Source organism: Gossypium arboreum, chromosome 9, assembly GCF_025698485.1.
Source record: "Gossypium arboreum isolate Shixiya-1 chromosome 9, ASM2569848v2, whole genome shotgun sequence".
NCBI classification, from domain to species: Eukaryota; Viridiplantae; Streptophyta; class Magnoliopsida; order Malvales; family Malvaceae; genus Gossypium; species Gossypium arboreum.
In genome coordinates, this window is record NC_069078.1 from 89152669 (window position 1) to 89174082 (window position 21414).

At 33.8% G+C, this 21414-nt stretch overlaps 1 protein-coding gene and 1 long non-coding RNA gene across 2 annotated transcripts; one reads left to right on the forward strand and one right to left on the reverse strand.

Moving 5' to 3' along the window:
* Positions 1–4154: 4154 nt before the first annotated feature.
* On the reverse strand, positions 4155–6141 carry LOC108456273 (GRAS family protein RAD1-like). Its single transcript, XM_017754868.2, has one exon. The coding sequence runs from the start codon at positions 5979–5981 to the stop codon at positions 4410–4412; it is 1572 nt and encodes a 523-aa protein (XP_017610357.1). The 5' UTR covers positions 5982–6141; the 3' UTR covers positions 4155–4409.
* Positions 6142–10949: 4808 nt separating this feature from the next.
* Positions 10950–12707, forward strand: LOC128280605 (uncharacterized). The gene is made up of 2 exons (XR_008270697.1): positions 10950–11304; positions 11401–12707. It is a non-coding gene; the product is annotated as an uncharacterized LOC128280605 (long non-coding RNA).
* The last annotated feature ends 8707 nt before the right edge of the window (positions 12708–21414 follow it).

Genomic DNA, 21414 nt, shown 5'->3' on the forward strand with positions numbered 1-21414 from the left:
GAGTGAGTCTTCCAATCTAGATGAATAACCCGACCCACCTTAAAATTTTTTTACCAAAAGAAATACATATCAAACCTGAAAAAAGAATCAAATGTTGTAATTGGAATTTTTTAATGGTTAGATGTTAATATTTGAAATTAACAGTAAAAATAATTAAATTCTGAAAAATGAAAACTTTTGACTATAAGTACAAGTCTCCAAGAAGAGCAAAAAAAAATGACAAAAACACTTTTTAAAATTCAAAATTCCTTCTAGTCTTTTGCATTGTGTACTTTAAATTTAGTATTCAATAAAATAATTTATTCAGTTTCTCAAAAAAAAAAAAATTAATCGGTCCTTGTTCTATGCATCCAAAAACAAACCTCATTGTTCGTAACGAATCAAACTCAAGTCATCGGACATAGTGATTTGCCGGCCTTAATTTGGTCTTTGGAATTTGACAAAACAAAAATGGGTAAATTTTTTTTTTTTAATCACTACCGGTAACATTTTCTAAGTTGATCCATTTTACCCTTTAATTTTTTTAAATATTCAAAAGGTTTAATTTAAATTATTAAATTATTCGAAATTTTTTGATTTAAGTCACTAAATTATTAAGATTCTTTTTATAAAAAAATTTGATTAATGAGTTTGAGCGACAATTCAATGGTCGATACAGTAGATTAGTACACATTTATAAGTAGAAAAACATGCCTTAAGTCCAAGTTGATCTAAAGATTAGTGTCAAAGATAAGATAACATTATTTAGATTTTGGTTCATTAATTCGTAACATTTAAAATTTTTTTATTAAGAGAAAAAAACTAACTGTAAAAGAGAATGGAAAGAAGAGTTTTTGATTGAGTCAGGCAGTGCGAATAAAGAAGGTCATATAGCAACAATTTTAACAACTTAGTAATTTAAAGGAAAACTTTCGAATAATTCAATAACCGTTTTGTAACATTTTAAAACGTATATTTATTGATAATTTAGTGAAATTAGATATGGTTTTTTTTTAAATTAAAAGATTAAAACTTAAATAAAAACATTGGAATAGTTCAATAACCATTCGTAGTATGTAACACCCCTAACCCATATCCGTCATCGAAATAGGGTTACGAGGCATTACCAAACTTATACATTAGCATTTGTACAAAATCAAGTCATAAATTTATATTTCAAATCAAAACTTTTCAAATTTCACCATAAATTCCCTAAAATGGGTCTACGGGGTCCAATACATGCTTTAGAAATGATTTGGAATTAAACCGGTAACTATAGAAAACTTTGAAAAAAAATTCTTGAAGTTAGGGGCACATGCCTGTATGGCTCCCATGGCCGTGTGGTTAACCCGTAGGCAATTCTGACTTGCAATTTTTTAAGCATCAAAGGGACACACAACCATGCTTAAAACCCATGTCCTTCACATGACAAAACACACGGCGATGTCTTTTGCCCGTGTACTATCCTGACTTCATATTTAAGGATGCAGGGGACACACGATCATTTCACAGGCCCGTGGGCTTACCGTGTGTCACGCACGGCGTAAACACACGCCCATGTGTCTAACCATGTGGACGAAAATAGGCCATTTTAGGCCATTTTTCTCACCCCAAACTTAATCATTTTCATGTACCAAAATTTATAAGTATCTACTAATCAATTCAGCAAACTTTTAACATTCAAAACAACATGTTTTTATATTAATCCACAACATACCAATCTTAAACATGCTCCACTAATTACTCTAATGACTTGGTTAAAAACCAAAATATTAAGATGTTATTTGGCCACAAAAGCTTATACATGTCATTATAATAAAATAGATTTATCATTTTTACCAAAATGAAGGGATTGATAGTGTGATGATAGCTCCGACCCAAATTCCAACCTTCACGAGCTTTGAGCACTATAAAACAGGAAAAATAAACCTAGTAAGTATTAATGCTTAGTAAGTTCATATAACCAAAATGCACTTACCATTAATGATCATCAAGTAATTCATACATTAAATAATATGTCTATTAACTTAGTCAATTAGCAAATAAGGCCTATACATAATCATTCAACCAATTAATTAGTTTCCAAAAATACTAAAATGCATAGATGAGCTCATCATGTCATTTCTCTTTATATCACTATGTATGTCGTTACCACTGAATTATTGAATTTCTGATGGACATTTCTTTTTCCAATTGTACACTTGAGGTGTACATTCCTTTCCAAATGATACACACAAAGTATACATTTCCTTTTCATATGGTATACACAAAGTATACCTAACCTTTCCAAGTGTACACACAAAGTGTACATAACTTTTTCAAGTTGTACCATTTGCGTACACAAATCCTTTTCAAGTATTACCCTTTTCATAATGAGATTAAAAGATTATCCTTTCGAAAACCACCTTTACTGCAATATATGCAGGATCTCATATATACGATAATAACCTGTCCAATCGGAAATCAATATTCAAACGGATTCATGTAATATTTCATCATTTACATGTAAATCACAAATCAACATTGGTTTATTACACGTACATACCAATTACAAATCATGATGCACATAATTCAACAATTAATTCAAAAAATTTACATGCTTAATTTAGTTATACGAACTTACCTTGACAATTGATCGTATCTACTAATCCGAAACTTTTTATTTCCCTCGATCTTTTTCTTTGTTCGACACTTCCGAATCTATATAAATAAATTTAATCATCAATTTTATGATTTTTACATTCAACCAAACCCATTTCACATTTTAGGCAAAAGTATCATTTTACCCCTAAATTTTTAATTAATTCCAATTTCATCCCTAGGCTCGGAAATTGAAATTCATCCAATTTACTCCTTATTCCAATCTTATTCGAAATTCCAATATAACTTTTACAGTACATGTATTTCATAGATTTTAGAATTTTTCCTAGAATTTCACTACTTTGCAATTTAGTCCCTACACATGTTTTCACTAAAAATCACTTTGTAAAAGTGGTTTATCTATCAATAATCTTTCATTTTCTATCAAAAACTTTCAATTTACAGCATATTCATTCATGGGTAATTTTCTAAACTTTAATTTCTTTTAAATTTAATCCCCAATTAAAGAGATTAATCTTTCCCAACCTCAAAAATATAAAAATCACTAAAAACGAGACATAGAACTTACCAAGTCAAGCTTGAGAAATTTTCTTTTCTCTCTCCTAGGGTTTCCATGTATTTTATGGAAAAGTTGATGATATAAAATAATTTTTATTCTATTTAATATTTTATCATATATTAATTTATTCACTTTCCAATTTAATCCTTGCACCTTTTCAATTTTCCATGGATGAGTCATTAAAAATGTCTACATATTTTTCATCAATGGCCTAATTGCCATATAAGGACCTCACATTTTGAATTCTCTAGCTATATAATCCCTATAGCTATTAGTACACAACTTTAACATTTTATTCAATTCAATCCTTTGATAAAAAATTTTCTATAAAAATTTTCATGCAATATTCCTATCATAATACCTATCATTTTATGAAATTTAAATAATTTTATTTTTCGGACTCGAATTTGTGGTCCCAAAACCACTATTCCGATTTCACTGAAATTGGGCTTTTACATAGTATAGACGAGCCTAATATAAGGACATGTAGTACGTAATATGAGTTTGCCTACACATGGTGTGAACCCTTTGTATGCGAACCAACTTTGAGTATACGCGTGTTAACCCTAAGATAGGGTATGTGCCATCATGCACGGAGGCCTACTTAGCATGTCACATCTATAAACAGTAACAGTATCATATAAATACATAGAATTAACCCATCTTGAGAGACATATAGAAAAACACTCAACAACTCCAATTAAAATTTAGGATTTTTTTTTAAATGACGTATCTAAGTTATGTGATAATGAATGTATTTAAAAGATCATCTATGTGTTTTAAATATATTCAAGGCCAAATTCGAGCTAATAATTAAAAGTCTAGGTTAATGATACAATATTAATATTTTGAGGACTTAACTAAAACATCTTAAAGATTGAGATCAATTTTCAAATTAAGCCATAGTTTGAGGTCGTATGATTAATTAATCTTGTTCTTAATAAAATCAAACAAATTAAAGTCTAATCACTGAAAAAAATTAATCGAATCGTTTAATTACAAATGAAAAATCCAGTTTAATTTTACACATACAAAAACACACACATTTTTTGTCTTTATTTCAATTCTGTTCAATCATAGTGAGAATAGGGTCAAGTTTCAGCAGCCATCGTAGCTGTTCATTCATCTGCAACAAAGTTCTTAAAAGCATAAAATCACAAGCATGGTTTACAATAACCATTCCATTTCCACTACTGGAAATATTGTCTTATTGGAATTTAACAAACAAGTAGTGAGCATCTCTCATCCATGGTGTTTTTGTCCTTGTTCCTTAGCATTTCCAGCAAGAAACTGCAACAATGGGCTTGGCATTCCAACCAAGAACCAAACACCCTTTATCTTCCACAACGGTATAACCTTCGCAAACCTTATTGTTCCCAAGCCATTGCTTGGCTTGACTCATCAACCTCAATGGTGTAGCTTGGAACCCTGCTCGGCTCATTCGTCTTCGCCACTGGTCGACCCTCTCGTGCCGTTCGACCCGATCAGCTCCCTCGCAACTCACGATGTTCTTAATCTCTTCGGCAAAGTAAAACTGTTCCATTTTGGCTCGCCTGGTGTCGTATTTGGGTAACATTGCGTCGAGGGAATCGAAGATTGCAGAGTAATAATGGAGTGCTTCCATGAATCTTCCGAGAAAAAAAGGTCCATTATGGCTTGAATCTTGCTCGACGAGTACTAAAAGCTTAGGGGAAAGCTCATGGATCATTTGAAGAACTGAGTTTAAAGCCCCCCTACTTTCTTTAACGACGCAATGAAGTTGAAGAATGCTGTTAACGACAAGGACTTCATCATCGGAAACTTTGATATTTTCAGGCTTTAGATTCTCTAAATTGCTTTCAACGATGTTGAATTCCAGGTTGATTCCCATGGATTTTGCGTAGGTTTTAAGGTCTTTTCCGATAACGTCGAATCGGTCTACGCAGAGACCGACGGCGGTTATACGGAGACGTATACAGTGTGGTTTGCCAGCGCCGCCACGTGTGGCGGCGAGGCTTTGAATAAGGTGACGCCATTGGTGACCTTGTGGTAAACCAAGGGTCATCCCTAGGTCCACTACGTGGACCAAACTCTCTCCCTCAAAGGCTTCCAATATAGCTAAATTAGCTACGAAGTGACCGAATTTTATGTGCGGGCAAATCTCGTAAACAAGGCGGAAAGCTTCTTGTTTCTTGTCGGAATCCGACATGATGTCCATTATGTTCATTACCGGCGGCAGCTGGACACGGCCGACCGCCGTCCCTGGTGGTTGAACCGAAGCGAGACGGTCCGCCAATCCTTGAACGAAACACGACGCCACCCTCTGGAACGACGAGCCAAACACTAAGGCATTGGTGCGAAGCTCCGATAGTAACGCCGAGGCATGGGACTTGTCGCGGCAAGCCACCGCTTCAGCACAAGCGATGAGAAGCTGAACTAGCCTCATCCCGTATGCCGTTTCGTCTTCTTCGACTCCATTTTCTTCATAACCGGCTGCCATCGCTGCCGCAGCAGCCGCCGCCTCTTCTACTGCCTCAGCAGCAAGGTACCTTTTACTGTAAGTCAATATATGGTCTCTGAAATGAAGACTTGACAAACTACTCAAACTACCATTGCTGCCGTTCCTGCTCATCCCACTGTCGCTGTTTCCGCCGTTAATAGTTCCTTTCAGCCTCTTATTATCTCTGTTTTCTTCTTCAAAAAACCGGCGGCTCCAGTTATTATCATCGTTGTCCACAATTAAAGGCATAAAACGGTGAGAACAGAAAGTCATGCCCATGGCGGAAAGCGTAAGATCGAGACTGATCACTTCATCGATCTTATCTGAATTTTGAAACTCATTTGGCAAGAAACCATGAGACATTGTTGTTTTTTCTTCTTCTTTTTTTCTAAAATATCTTCAACAAAGCTCTGAAAGACCCTAAGACCAAGCTTCGATGCTTTAAATAAGAAACCTATGCAATGGGCTTTTCTTGTAAAAGCGTTATCATCGAGATTTTCATTCAATAATTCGGACAAATCTGATTGGCGTTTTTAGAGCATGCATCACTTAAACTCAGACAAGACATAAAATAAAAGAAGGGTAAATAAACAGTTAGTCCAAAACTTTGACAATTTTTTCAATTTAATCCTTAAACTGTTTTATCGTATTAGTCTTAGAACTTGACAATTTTTTCTATCTTTTATCCATGTGATGATGTAATACTCTAATATTGTATCATATCGTTATTTAAAAATAATTTTTACTAAAAATTTGAAGTGACATAACTTGGATAAATTTTAAAATTTTTTTTGTGATATTTAAAGATTAATGTAAAGATGAAATTTCTGTATTGATTAATATAAATAAAAAATATTAAGAGTCAAAATTGAAAAAAAATCAAATTTAGAGAATAAATATTTCAACAATTACCTTGCCTCTTGGCTTCCCAACATTTTGGATGTAATTAATAAACTTGTCTAAACTTCCACTCTAGGTGGTAACCATGAATTTAGTCGTGGTAAATGTCATTTTCTGCAGTCCTACATATTCTCTTTGACTTTTTACTTTTCTTACTTAAGAAAGTTGTTTGCTCAAATTATGCTATAAGTACGTGTAATATACATAAGTTGTTGATTTAATCTCTATAGTTTAATTTGGTTAATTTTAATTATTGAAATTTTTATTTTTAAATTTTTAATTCCAACCCAAACAACAATAGCTTAATTTGTTTAAATCAAAATTTGATATTAGCCATATATTATATATAAGTTACAAATTTAGTCCATGTTGTCTATATTGATCATTTTCAGTCTTTATATTTTTTAAAATTTGAAATTTCTATCATAACTTGAAGATAGTCTTAAATCAATTAAGTGGAAGATGTTACTTTTTTGTGAATATTATGAGAAATTAACAAGCTGACATAATATTAAATATATGATAATATGTTTATCGAATAAAATTAAAATTTAATAGCTATCATTTGATCATAACTAAAATTTTAAAATTTAAAAATATATAATAAAAATACCAAATTAAACTATAAATATTACATCCACAACTTATGTGCAGTATAAAGAACTTCCTTTGATAAAAAACAAAAAGCACTTTTTTCAATATAATAATAGTTTTAAATTTATCATTTTATCAAATATATACTCATATATCATTCATATATACGTGACAATGCAACAAGATATATACTTAGATAGATAGCTATATATTGTTGTTGGATTTTGTTAATATGTGAAAAAAATGTCCCCCTATTGAGAGTAAAAATGCTGGTGTTACAATAATATGTTTTTTTTTGGTGCCGGCTGTTGAGAACATTGAAATGCAAGAAACAAATATAATATATAAATGATGCTAAGAATAATTGAATAAGGAGGTCTTAGAGCCCTTTACGCTGCTAAAAACTCACTATTATTGGTCTATTGAACTTTTGTCATTTAACTCTTGCAATTGAATTGGCTGCATTTCATCAATAATCTTGTTTGATATCACCAATGCTGCCATATTTTCTATGTTCAAATGAAACTCTTCAATTTTTGAGGCATTCGTATTTAATATTCATAGTACAGCTCTTTAAATATATAAATATTAATTAGATATATGTGTTTAATTATGTGTAAAGTTTGAAAATTGAGGAATTAAAAAATAAATTTTAAAAATTTAGAGTTAAAGTTTAATTTTATTATTACATTAATTTATAATTTCAAAAAAAAAATTTAATGGGCTAAATGGAAATTTTATCATTAAATGGAAAATCCTGCCTATCCCTTGTATATATATGTTTTGATACTTTAGAGTCAGAATAATATATAACATGCTAGCTTTAAGTAGTAGTGTAATAACTCAAAATTGCTCTATATGTTGTTATAGGGTATGGGTTCAAACCTCGCGAAGTGTATTTGTTTATATTTCTTTAAAGGATGATTATGTGCGCATGTATGGTCTATCTTCTCAAGTACTTTACAAGGCGCTTTTATCATATGTTTAAGCAATTTTCTCGAGCTCTTCGTAGAATTAAGAGACAAAACCTAACCAGCGATAATACTAAGTGTGTTCAGAGCGGGTTTTAGTCTCCACAAAATTGAAAAATTGCTATGTAACCCTTCAAGAAATGTTTAAATTATAAATTAATATGTGATTAAATTGAACTTTGGTTTCCTAAAAAAAAAAATTAATCCTTCAAAAACAATACAATCATATATTAATAGATGATGGAATTATATTTTGACCTTTTAAAAATTTATAATTCATTTCTACTCTATAAAAAAAATTCTAAATTCGCCCATGATTAAAAAGTCTACCGATTTTAGACAAATAACAATTCATAATCTTCTCTTAAAAGTCAGAAATCCCTTACCAACATGCATATCTAAATTCATATATGAACATACCCATGTAGCTTTGATACTTAAAAACTCTTTAAATATATGGAACTCTTGGAAAATAATATATATACTCACATAGTTGAAATAACAAATTATGAGAATCTTCATTTTTTAAAATAGTTGTATATATATTCTGATCAAATATAATCGTTTAAATAAATGAAAAAAAAATCATACTGTGTATAGCCGAAGAACTACAACAACACATATTCTACAAAATATTCTTCGTCCCCCACCCCCACGCCCCCAAAAAAAAAATAAAAATCATGGACATAAAAGAAGCCTCGCATTAGAAAAAAGATACGACAGTCGAATTAAATTATATAAAAAAATTATATATGGTGTTCTCTAAGGCACATGGCGTGTTGATGGGTCCATAGTATTAACGGGGCTTTTGGCAACATTGGAAGCTTGTTTTTAAAGGCTTTGCCATGGTTGGTGTCTTATCATGGGCCCATAAAGAATGAGACCTCGGCCAGCAAATTTGCAAACAATAGCTTCAAGGAAAGCTCTAAATAACTAGCATAGATATCCTTCAATTGATGGAGTGGGTAGTAATAAGATTCGATTCTACCTAACCAAATAATGTTACCATAATTCACACTTTGAATTTATATGTTTGGTCATAATTACAACTTTTTATTCATTGTTGATTTGTTTGAATCTTCAATGGTCACATCGTTGGTATTTAGATTAATATAACTATCTTTCATTGAGTCGGTTTTACATATATTGAAAATTTAAGTCCAATTTTTTATTGATTTTTACTTAACTTTAAATTTTTGGAATTTTTAATTAAACTTACTAAAATTTTTAAACAATTTTATTAAATCTTCCTAACTTTTTGAAAATTTTAATAGCATCCCAAAATCTTAAAGCTAAAATTCATCTCTTAGGGTAGAAAAGATATGTTATTTACATCCTCTATCCTAGTGCTGTGGTTTGATTTCAGGTACTATGTTTGAAAAGAAATATGAATGCCTTCTAGCCTTCCAAACTAGAGGCCTAATGAGGCTAATACAAGGCTTTTATTTGTATTTTTTCTAGATAGCTCATGTAATGTTATTAAATATTGTATATTTTTACAATACAAATGAAATATTTTTACAATAATATATTAAATATTATATATTTTAAAATTAATCACATAAATTAAATATTAAATACTAAAAAACAAAGGTATTACAATGTAAGAATTAAAAAAAAAAACAGATCCATCCAAAGCTTGAACAACTTGGGTTGGTGGGTGGGTCCCACAAGATGGGTCCATAGTATTAACGGGGCTGAGCCCACGTGATTCCATTCCCCTCCCCTTACCATTTTTGCATTTTATTCATCCTCTTTGGACGTGCATAGAGGTGATCATGGGCTGTGCCGGGTCGGGTCCAGATAAAATTTTAGGCCCGTATACTAGGCTGGGGCCTAGGTCGGCCCAAAATATGGGCCTAAAAATTTGTTTAAGTCCGACCCGAAATAAATTTGTTAAGCTCGAGTTCGATCCGGCTCGACCCATATTAATTTTAAAAATATAATAAATCAAATATATTTAAAAATATTAAAACAAATATTAAAACAAATAAAAATGATACTAAAACAATTCTTAAAACAATACATAAATTGACAATATAATAAAAAAATGGTTATATTAAAATTTTAAAATGATTAAAAATAAAATAAAAAATATATTAATATATAATTCAAAGTTGGGTGGATGGCCTCGGCCAAAAACTCTTACCCGAGGGTCGGCCCGTTTTCTAAACGGACCTCGTTTTTTTGCCCAAACCCATTTTCTAAGCCTATATTTTTACCCAAACCCTCCTATTTTCATGCGAGCCTTCAGGCCGGGTTGGGCCACCCAGCCCATGATCAGCTCTAGACATGCACTCGATCTGATAATTTTTACATAATTTAAATATAATATAAAATTTACATACGATTGTGTATTTACTTAACTATGTCAGCCCACCCATGGAATTGGTTGATTATTTTTTGGTGTAAATTATTTAAGTACGAGGCTTGATCTCTCTACTTAATTCTTTACTTCTTTCAATTATTTGTTAATTTAAAATTTTTAAGTTAAAGTGAAATAGTCACCCATATTTTCGTTAATTGAGCAATAAAAATGTGAATTAATTTTTAATATACATAATAATAAATTTAACCTTCAACCTATTTATATATTTTATTAATTTCAGCTTGATTCTATTCATTTTTAAAATATAAAAATATATACAAATTATATAAATACATGAAATATAAAAGTTCCACGAAATTTTATATATTTTAAAAAATCACTAAAATTTAAAAACTTTAAAAGATTCTAAAATTAAAGGAAATTTCATAAACTAGCGTATATATTTAGTATTCATGTATTTTTAAAATTTAAAAAATATTTTTTGTGAATTAAAACTACTAATAAATTACCATAGCAAATATAAAGATCCTTACTATTCAATCAGAATAAAAATGAATAATTACAATTAAGTGTCTATTTTCTATTTTTACACCTCTATATTTCAAATTTCCTCAAATTTTGATCTCTCAGCCAATCTCCCCATTATTTCAAAATCATTTTCTCTTCTGTAGCTCCCTCTGTCCTGGTTTAGCTGTATCTGTTTTTGCGTTCGTTTTAAATTTTCTCGATTCAAAATTAAATGCTCCAAAATCATAAGTTTTCTTCTTCTCTAAATCCCTAATAAATTCCCCCATTCAATCGCTCATCTCTCTCTCTCTGCCTTTTGTTTTCTCAATGGCTACTACAGTTTTCAAGACAACTACCAGGAAGGCTTCCCTCGCTAACTCTCTCGGTGACTTTTCTTCCTCCAGCCATAGCCGCACCAGGAGCCTCAGCAGATGTCAATGGTAACTTGTTTTGTTAATGATTATTTTTTGCTTCTCTGTAGGTGCAAATGAGCGGTGGAACAGGTGGGCAGAGGCTAGGGACTAGGGCGGCACACCTAGTTTTTTGTTTTGTTTTTCTGTTTATTTTTGTATTGGGCTGTTTTGGGTTTTGGCCATTTGGGTTACTATTCTTTTCTTTGTAATTGGGCTACTGCTTTTTTGTTTTATTTTGTTTTTGTTTTATTTATTATTTGGCCCCCGGGCAAAATAGGCCCATTACACAAAAAAAATGAAGCAAAATACAATTATAAATATTTCTAAAAAAATTGCCCACGAGGCCCACAGTTTGTAGCAGCCAGGGGTAAGGGGAAAAATAGAGCTTAACAAAAAAATACAAAAAAGTTTGTTGCTCGCTCCATGTTGATTTCTTATTTGAGTTTCTTAGAGCAGAGAGACCCTAACTCTCTCTATATTCTTCTTTTGCTTTTCATTTTTTCTTCATTAGCGTTTGGCCAGATTTTTCTTTTTTTTGCAATTCAAAATGTCAAAAAAAAAATGATGATAAAGATTTAGTAGCGGAGGTTATGCTTTCCACGCATGGAGATAATGTTGTTGCTAAATAAACCTCGAAAATTCCATCGGTCTATTGTGAAACCTTTAAAAGGCCATCAGTCCATGAAAAAGCCTCTAAAACACCATCGGTCCAGGAAGAAACCTCCACAACATCGATTGTACAAGGAGACACCTCCAAAAGGAAGACTGCAAAAAAAAAAAAAAAAAAGAAGCAAACTAAAAAGAAAAAGAATCAAACGGAAGTCCAAATGTCGTTTGAGATGTGAGTTATAGCGTTACGTTTTAACTCTTTTTTTTTTTGTATCAAGGTGATTTGATTGATAATCTTAATGAAGGATGGAATCTGCTGAGAAAACCTTGTATCATATTTTGAAGGAAGCCGGCGGTAAGGTTAAGATCAGAGCTGACTTGGTAAAAGCACTAAAAAATAAACGATTTGAGCCAAATGTGGTGACAAATGTGCTTGGCGAAAGGTTGGACCGTAAACTAGCTCCCGGTGGAGGAGAGAGGTTCATAAGATTGAATAAATCAAAGAAGGCTATAAAAATTTAGTTGGAGAGTGCTGAGGAGACCAGAATTGAGACTATCCCTCCCCTTAAGCCTCCGCAAAATAAAACTTGGGTTAGAGAGCTCAAAGAGCTCAGGGAAGAGCCAAAAAAGGTGTGCACCTTTCTATTTTTTGTCATTCACTATTTATTGGTTTTTTTGCCTTTATATTTGTTTATGATTCGAATCATTTTATTCATGTAAAAAACAAAAAACAAAAAAAAAAGTGATATGAAGCAAATTAAAGAAAGTCTGAGGGAGATCACGGAATCTCTGATTCAAGTAGAAGCAGCCATTACAAATCCAAAATCATAAGGGGAAGGTGCAGCTACTTTTGAAGACCAGGGAAAGAAATAAAAGAAATAACATAAAATAAAAGAAATAAAACAAAGAAAAAGAAAAAGAAAGGGACAAATATGCATAGTGAATATAGTAAAGGTAAGTATGTGATTATTGATATTGAATTGAATTTATGACTTATATGTGAATATTGAGAAACAAATTGAAATGTATATTGATTTGGAAATTGAAAAATGACTGAAACCCTATTAACAGTGTCGGGCCAGTCGGATATAATTTGGCAATGCTTTTGAAAAGTTCTATGGAAAAATGCTTTTGAGAAATCTTTTTGAAAAAGTTTAGTTTAAAATTTGATTGTTTGTCATTACTGTCAAAAAGTACTTTTGAGAAATAAAATGTTCATTTTAGACATGTTATTTTTAATGTTATTATTAAGAAATAAATATGCATTTAAATAAAATTTAAATTAGTTAATATTATCATATTTTAGTAAGAATATAAAAAAATTATAACTTGTTATTAATATTTTAATAAATGAAATATAAATTTTAAATATTTTAAGTAATAAATATTAATTACTTATAAAATTTAATTAGAATATATAAACACGTATTAAATATTTAAATATAACCATTAATTATTTGTAATTAGTATATTAAAAAATATTTTTTTAATTAATGATTTTAAACATTTTGAAATTGCAAAATGAGAAGAAGGAAGAAGATTTGCAAAATGAAAAGAAGGAAGACTATACGAAATGCTGATATAAATAGAAAAGGAACGATTCAAATAGGATCTACTAACATCATTGAAAACATTGTTAAAATACTTTTACGAGAAGGTTTTATTGATAACGTAAGGAAACATCGGGAACGTAACAAATATTTTTTGGTTTTAACTCTACGACATAGAAGGAATAGAAAAGGACCACATAGAACTATTTTAAATTTACGACGGATTAATCGACCAGGTCTACAAATCTATTCTAACTATCAACAAATTCCTAGGATTTTAGGCGGGATGGGGATTGTAATTCTTTCTACTTCTCGGGGTATAATGACAGACTGGGAGGCTCGACTAGAAAGAATCGGTGGAGAAATTTTGTGTTATATATGGTAATCTGTCTGGTATACTAATTGTATCCGAAACTCTCCATTTGTGCAAAAAAAAAGAAGAAAAAAGCACGGGTTGTCTAATAGAACTCCTCCTGCCCTACGGTGTTGATACGTCAAGGAAGTTTTACCTGGAATAAAAGAACAAAAAAATGGATTCATGAAGGTTTAATTAGTAATTCACTCCCACTCCGGATTCCTTTAGATAATGAAGAACTGATTTTAGGTTATGTTTCGGGAGAGTTTTACCAACGTGGGATAGAGTCAACAAAAGTGAAATAAGTGCTTATGATTCAACCAGGGGGCGTATAATTTATAGACTTCGCAACAAGGATTCGAACGAGTAGTTTTTTCAACTTCAAGATTCCTTTCGAGGGGATCCAATTCAAATTTCAAGAAACTTATTTTCTTCCAATAAGCGAATTTGGAAAAATTTAAGGAATAACAACTATGAAAATAAGGGCTTACGTTCGTAAAATTTGTGAAAAATGTCACCTAATCCCTAGGAGGGGACGAATTATCGTAATTTGTTTTAACCCGAGACATAAACAAAGACAAGGATAATATTTCTATTCTAAAAAGAACTCTTGAAAGAAAAGAAACTAATCTTAAAAAAAACGATAAACAAATAAAAATAAAAGATCTGTTTTGACATGAAATGGATATATCCATATATCTCTGACTTATCTTTATGAAATGATAAATTATGGCAAAACCTATACCAAAAGTTGGTTCACATAGGAATGGGCGCAGTAGTGCACGGAAAAGTGCACGTAGAATACCAAAAGGAGTTATGCATGTTTAAGCAAGTTTCAACAATACCATTGTTATTGTTACAGATGTACGGGATCGGGTAATCTCTTGGTCCTCTGCGCAAGGCACTTGTGGATTCAATGGTACAAGAAGGGGACCCTTTTCTGCTCAAACCGCAATGGAAAATTCTATTTGAGCGAGAGTAGACCAAGGTATGCAACGAGAAGTTATAATAAAGGGTCCCGGTCTCGAAAGAGATGCAACATTACGAGCTATTCGTAGAAGTGGTATACTATTAAGTTTCGTACGGGATGTAACCCCTATGCCACATAATGGTTGGAGACCCCCTAAAAAAAACGTGTGTAGAAATAAAAACTAAAGAGATTTCAAGAGAAATAAATGATTCAATGATTTGATCAAATAAAATAATATTGCTATGGTTCGAGAGAAAGTAAAAGTCTCTACTTTGACTCGGACACGACAATAGAAGTGTGTTGAAACAAGAACAGATAGTAAGCGCCTTTATTATGGACGCTTTATTCTGTCTCCACTTATGAAAGACCAAGCCGACACAGTAGGCATTATGATGCGAAGAGCTTTGCTTGGAGAACTAGAAGGAACATGCATTACAAGTGCAAAATCTGAGAAAATACCCCACGTATATTCTACCATAGTAGGTATTCAAGAATCAATCCATGAAATTTTAATGAATTTGAAAGAAATTGTATTGAGAGGGAATTTGTATGGAACTCGTAACGCTTTTATTTGTGCCAAGGGTCCGGATATGTAATCGCTCAAGACATCATCTTACCACCTTCAGAGAAATCGTTGATAATACACGCATGTAGCCACTTAATCGAACCAATTGATTTGTGTATTGGATTACAAATCGAGAGAAATAGAGGATACGATATAAAAGCCAAAGAACTTTCACGACGTTATCTTATAAATGTCAGATTCATGCTTGTTCAAATACGAATCATAGTATTCATTGTTATGGGAATGATAATGAAAACAATAGATACTTTTTCTAGAAATATGGACAAATGGAAGTTTAACTTGAAAGAAGCACTTCATGAAGCTTCTAAATTTGATTAATTTATTTATTCCTTTTCTACATGCGAAGAAGAAAACTTACATTTAGAAAACAATCAAGACGATGTTACTTTACCTTTTTTTCCGTTTCATGATAGATTAGTTAAACTAACAAAAAGAAAAAAGAAATAGCATTGAAATATATTTTTATTGACCAATCGAATTGCCTCCGGGATCTATAATTGTCTCAAAAGTCCAATATACATACATTATTGGACCTTTTGAATAACAATCGAGAAAACCTTATGAAAATTGAACACTTTCGCACGAAGATGTAAAACAAATATTGGGCATTCTAGAAAAGAAGTAGAAAAAGCATTTCGAATTTTATTTATCAAAATTTTTAATCCAATGGATTTTGAACCTTCAGCACAATCCATAGATTTGGACCAGAATTGAATAAATGTATCTAAGGAGAATTCACTTTGCCTTTGAAGTGGCTACTATTTAGATACGCACATCATGATATCTTTTTTAATTGATTCAATTTAAAAAAGACCTAAAGTTAGGGATTTATCAATCGGTTGCTCCAATACCCAACTAAAGGCCTCTTCGCAGTACCAATCAAAAAAGCGGTTGCCATCGACGATTTAAATGGATTTTGGAATTTATTAACATTTTCAAAAATGGTACATTAATAATCCCTAGGTCTTGAAACCATTAAAAAACACCCAATAAATTGTTAGGTCTTCTGACGAAGTATTTGAAATACAGGAAAGAAATACCATTCAGGTAATATTTCCAAAGGAGTTACAAATGGATCCGCGGGTTCACCAATCATTGAAGGTTCTAGAACCGCTAAGCCTACGTTACAAGCAACAGTACTGAGAATTACTACTGGAGAAATATATAATGGGCCATGCGGGTTCCTCATAATAATTATGACCCATACCTTTAGCTAATTTAGCTCTTAATACAGGATCGTTCAAGTCAGGTTTTTATGTTATTAGGATGGGTGAATTTTTCTAGATCCATCCCCAAAAGGAATCGGGCATGATAATTTTTCATCATCCGGCTCAAGCAAAAGTCAATCGAATCAAATGGATACAAACGGATACCTATAAAATAAATCTATATTCTATATGTTTAAAATAAATCTATATGTTATCCCCACATATATGAATGGTTCCATATGTAAGAAAAAAGTTACCCGATTCCATTTTACGGAGTTGTAATTATACATTCCAAGGAATTTCATTTTTACAGGTAAATGCTCAATACCCAAGTAGGCGTACAAAGTTGATCGTGACCAAGTGATTTATGGGTCGTCTTAGGCCTTACAATTCACCTTTATCCCAAAAATATATCGAGATTTTTTACATACAAAAGATTTACTTGTTACTAATATAGTCTAGCCTTTGTTCTTATTTAGATCGCTTATTTCACTCCGATAGTATAATTAAATTGGGTCGATGCAAAAAAAATGAATGGAAGGCGAGGGATGAAAAGCAGAAGAGAAAATGAAGAGTATATATAGAGTTAGTGAGGGTCTCTCTGCTCTGAAATACAAAGGTGAAATGCAAGGCACTAGTGTCATGGGTTGCGCATGGGAGCCCGCAACCATGACACATCTGTGCGATCCATCAAGAATGAAGGAGGTCATTTGGCCCAATCGGACTGGCCCATTGCTTGAAGAGATTGAAGGCCCATCTACAAGTTAGACAAATATGGAAACATGATCTTAAAAGATATGATTTTATAATCTTAGAGATCTTAGATATGATATGTAATCTTATAAGATATTATTTTATAAGATTACATATCTTAGATAAGATATGTAATCTTAGAAGATATAATTTTATATTCTTCGAGATTTAATTGTAGATACCCTTTAATCATAGCCATTGATGTACTTGATTTTGCACCGTTGAATTTGGAGAGGCTCAACTATAAATAGAGGCCTCTTCCCTCATTGTAAGGCACTTGAGTTTTGAGCAATAAGAATTCTTGAGAGCATTCACTCAAAGTTCTCTCTCTCTTGTGTTCTTATTTTCCTTGGTTTGTTCTTGTCTCATTCTTCTTTCATCTTGTTTGGCTTTGAGTAGCTTTCGCTTGAGTTGTGTTTTGGGAAGAATTCTATTGAATCCTTCTTTTGTGGAAGTTAGGCTGACTTAGGCGTTTTTAGAGTAAGAAACTACCTAAGGCCACACGGATTGTGAGGCAAGAATCCTAAGTCCGTGACAGTTGGTACCAGAGCCAGTTCGAAAGCACTTTTGAGATATGTCGAAAGAAGTTGTTGATCAGAATGAGCCAATGGAGACCCGTGAAAGGTCTAGAAAGGCCAGTCGATCGAGGGATATGCTGTCGAGCTTGAAAATTCGAGTGGTTAATCTCGAGGAGTCCGTTGGTGACATGAAGGAGACACTCGAAGTGGTCCTGACCCGTATGGAGGAACTGAGGGAAGATAGCAAGGAGTTTGTGTTGGACTTCCTCAGATCCACTTCAGATAAATAGACAGGGAGGGACGAAGCTCTTGAGGCCCTGCTGACTGCCACGAAAGAAGAGATTGCTGAGCTTAAGGGGGAGCTCAGAATTTGTAAGGCTGCTATGGAAAGTGGGATGTTGGCTTCAGGATCGAAGCAACGTCATGTGGATGTTCCAAAACCCGAGAAGTTCAAGGGGATTAGGTCCGCAAGAGAAGTGGACAACTTCTTGTGGGAATTGGAGCAATATTTTCGAACAATTGGCATTGAGGATGATGCTACCAAGGTAAACACCGCTTCAATTTACTTTTCTGATGTTGTTCTCTTGTGGTGGAGACGTAGGTCCATGGATGAGAAACGTGGAGGAACGACCATTGAAACTTGGGAGGAGTTCCAAAGAGAGTTAAAGAAGCAGTTTTATCCGCAACATCTTTGAAAGGAGGCTCGTGCTAAGTTAAATGGCCACGCAACAAGGCAATCGCTCGAGATTATGTTCAGGAATTCAGCGAGTTGATGCTTCAGATCTCAGACTTGAACGAGAAAGAAGCATTCTATTGGTTCGAGGATGGTTTGAAAATGTGGGTCAAGCAAGAGTTGCGTCGCCTAGATATCACCGAATTGACCGAAGCTATGGCCAAGGCAGAAAATTTCTATGATGTTGGGGGAAGAAAGTTCGATAATAATGATTCTTCCAATCCCAAGTCGAGACCCAAAGGCAATGGTGGGAGAGACAAGGATCAAAGAGAAAAGAATGACGAAAGCCCAAAGTCTAGTCAAGGTAAGCCTTGGGATAGAAAAGGACCAATGAAGTGCTTTCTTTGCCAAGGCCCACATAGAATGAGTGTCTGTCCAAAGAAAGCCGCTTTTCATACTATGGAGGCAAGCGAGGAAGCCGAAGATGACACCAAAAGCCTAAATCCGATATTAAGAGGTGTCGAAGAGAAGTCAACCAATGGGTTGATGTTTGTGGACATCATTGTAGCTGGCAGAAGATTGAATACACTTGTTGATACTGGTGCGTCTGATTTATTCATGTCCAAAGAAATGGCAAAGGAACTTGGCCTCAGAATCGAGGAAGATTCGAGATGAATCAAAATGGTGAATTCAGAAAGCATTCCCATAACGGGTGTGGCAAAAGGGGTGGAACTTAAACTTGGCGAGCTGACGGGCAAAGCGACCATTAAGGTAATCCCACTTGATGATTACAATTTTGTAGTTGGATTAAGTTTACTTGACAGGCTTAATGCGGATATTCACCCTTCTGAGAATTACATGACTATCTCCGATGCAAACCAACGATATATGGTGAGAATGAAAAGGAAGGGAAGCATGGAAGGAAAAACCTTGTCGGCAATTCAATTTGCTAAAGGAGTCCGTCGAAATGAAGTCTTTTACCTAGCTACCTTGAAAGACAATATGGATGATAAATTCGAGGGGGAAATTCTAAAGGAAGTGGAACGGTTGCTAAAATCATTTCAAGATGTAATGCCCATGAAGTTGCCCAAAAGATTACCACCTAAGAGGGAGGTGGACCACAAGATTGAGTTGTTGCCTAATGCTGAACCGCCAGCAAGGGTACCATATCGGATGGCTCCACCGGAACTAGAGGAATTGCGGAAGCAGTTGATAGAGCTTTTAGATGCCGGGTTCATTAGACCATCTAAAGCCCCGTTCGGTGCACCTGTATTATTTCAAAAGAAGCATGATGGATCTTTGAGAATGTGCATCGACTACAGGGCCTTAAACAAAATTACTATAAAAAACAGGTATCCCATTCCTCTTATTGCAGATTTTTTCGATCAACTTGGTAGTGCGAGATAGTTTACTGAGTTGGATTTGTGATCGGGGTACCACCAAGTGAGAATAGCTGAAGGGGATGAGCCCAAGACAGCCTATGTAACTAGGTATGGGTCCTTTGAGTTATTGGTGATGCCGTTTGGGTTGACAAATGCTCCGGCCACATTTTGTACCCTAATGAATAAGGTATTACAACATTTCTTGGATCGTTTTGTGGTTATATATCTTAACGATATTGTGGTGTATAGTAAGACACTCGAAGAGCATGTGGGACACTTGGGGGAGGTGTTCCAAACTCTACGAGAAAATGAGCTATATGTCAAAAAGGATAAATGCTCCTTTGCCCAACGAAAAGTGCCATTTCTAGGCCATATTGTGGGAGGTGGCACGATTCGAATGGATGAAAGTAAAGTTCGAGCAATTGCCGATTGGGAGTCACCAACCAAGGTGATAGAGTTGCGGTCTTTCCTTGGATTAGCAAATTACTATCGTCGCTTCATTGAAGGCTATTCTAAGATCACTGCACCTTTGACGGGCCTGTTGAAAAATGGCAAAGTGTGGGGTTGAGACCCTCAGTGTGAGAAAGCCTTCAACCAAGTGAAGCAAGCGATGACGAGTGAGCCTGTACTGGCATTGCCAAATTTTTCAAAGGCGTATGAGGTACGCACAGATGCTTCAGAATATGCGATTGGAGGGGTGTTGATGCAAGATGGGCATCCGATTGCTTTCGAGAGTCGAAAGCTTAACGAGATAGAACGAAGATACACGGTCCAAGAAAAAGAGATGACAGAAGTGGTGCATTATTTATGCACATGGAGATACTATTTGCTGGGTTTCAGGTTTGTGGTATTCACTGATAATGTTGCAAATAGCTATTTCTTAACCCAGAAAAAAGTTGTCCCCCAAGCAGGCTCGTTGGCAGGTTTTCCTAGCAGAATTTGATTTTAGCATGGAATACAAGCCGGGGAGTGCCAACATTGTGGCCGATACACTTAGCCGAAAAATGGAATTTGCAACGATAAGCCAACCTGAGAGTCCCTTATTAGAGCGCATTCAAAAAGGACTGTCCCATGATCCCACGGCCAAAAATTTAATGGAGCTTGTTAGAGATGGAAAGATGAGGCGATTTTGGCTCAAGGGAGAATTGCTATACACTTATGGGCAACGTCTATATGTGCCTCAACATGGGAATTTACGAAGGGAAGTCATGAAGGAATGTCATGATTCAAAATGGGCTGGCCATCCAGGAATACATCGCACCTTGGCTCTATTAGAGGATCGATTTTATTGGCCTCACATGGGTGATGATGTGGAGACCTATGTGAAAACTTGTTTAATATGCCAACAAGATAAGGTTGAGTTGAAAGCCCCTGCTGGTTTGTTACAACCGTTGCCCATTCCGGAACACCCATGGGAGACCTTGTCCATGGACTTTATCACAGGCTTACCTAAATCTGATGGATTTGCAAGTATTTTT

Coding starts and splice junctions, on each gene's coding strand:
- LOC108456273 (XM_017754868.2), bottom strand. CDS start 5,981: ATGTCTCATGGTTTCTTGCCAAATGAGTTTCAAAATTCAGATAAGATC.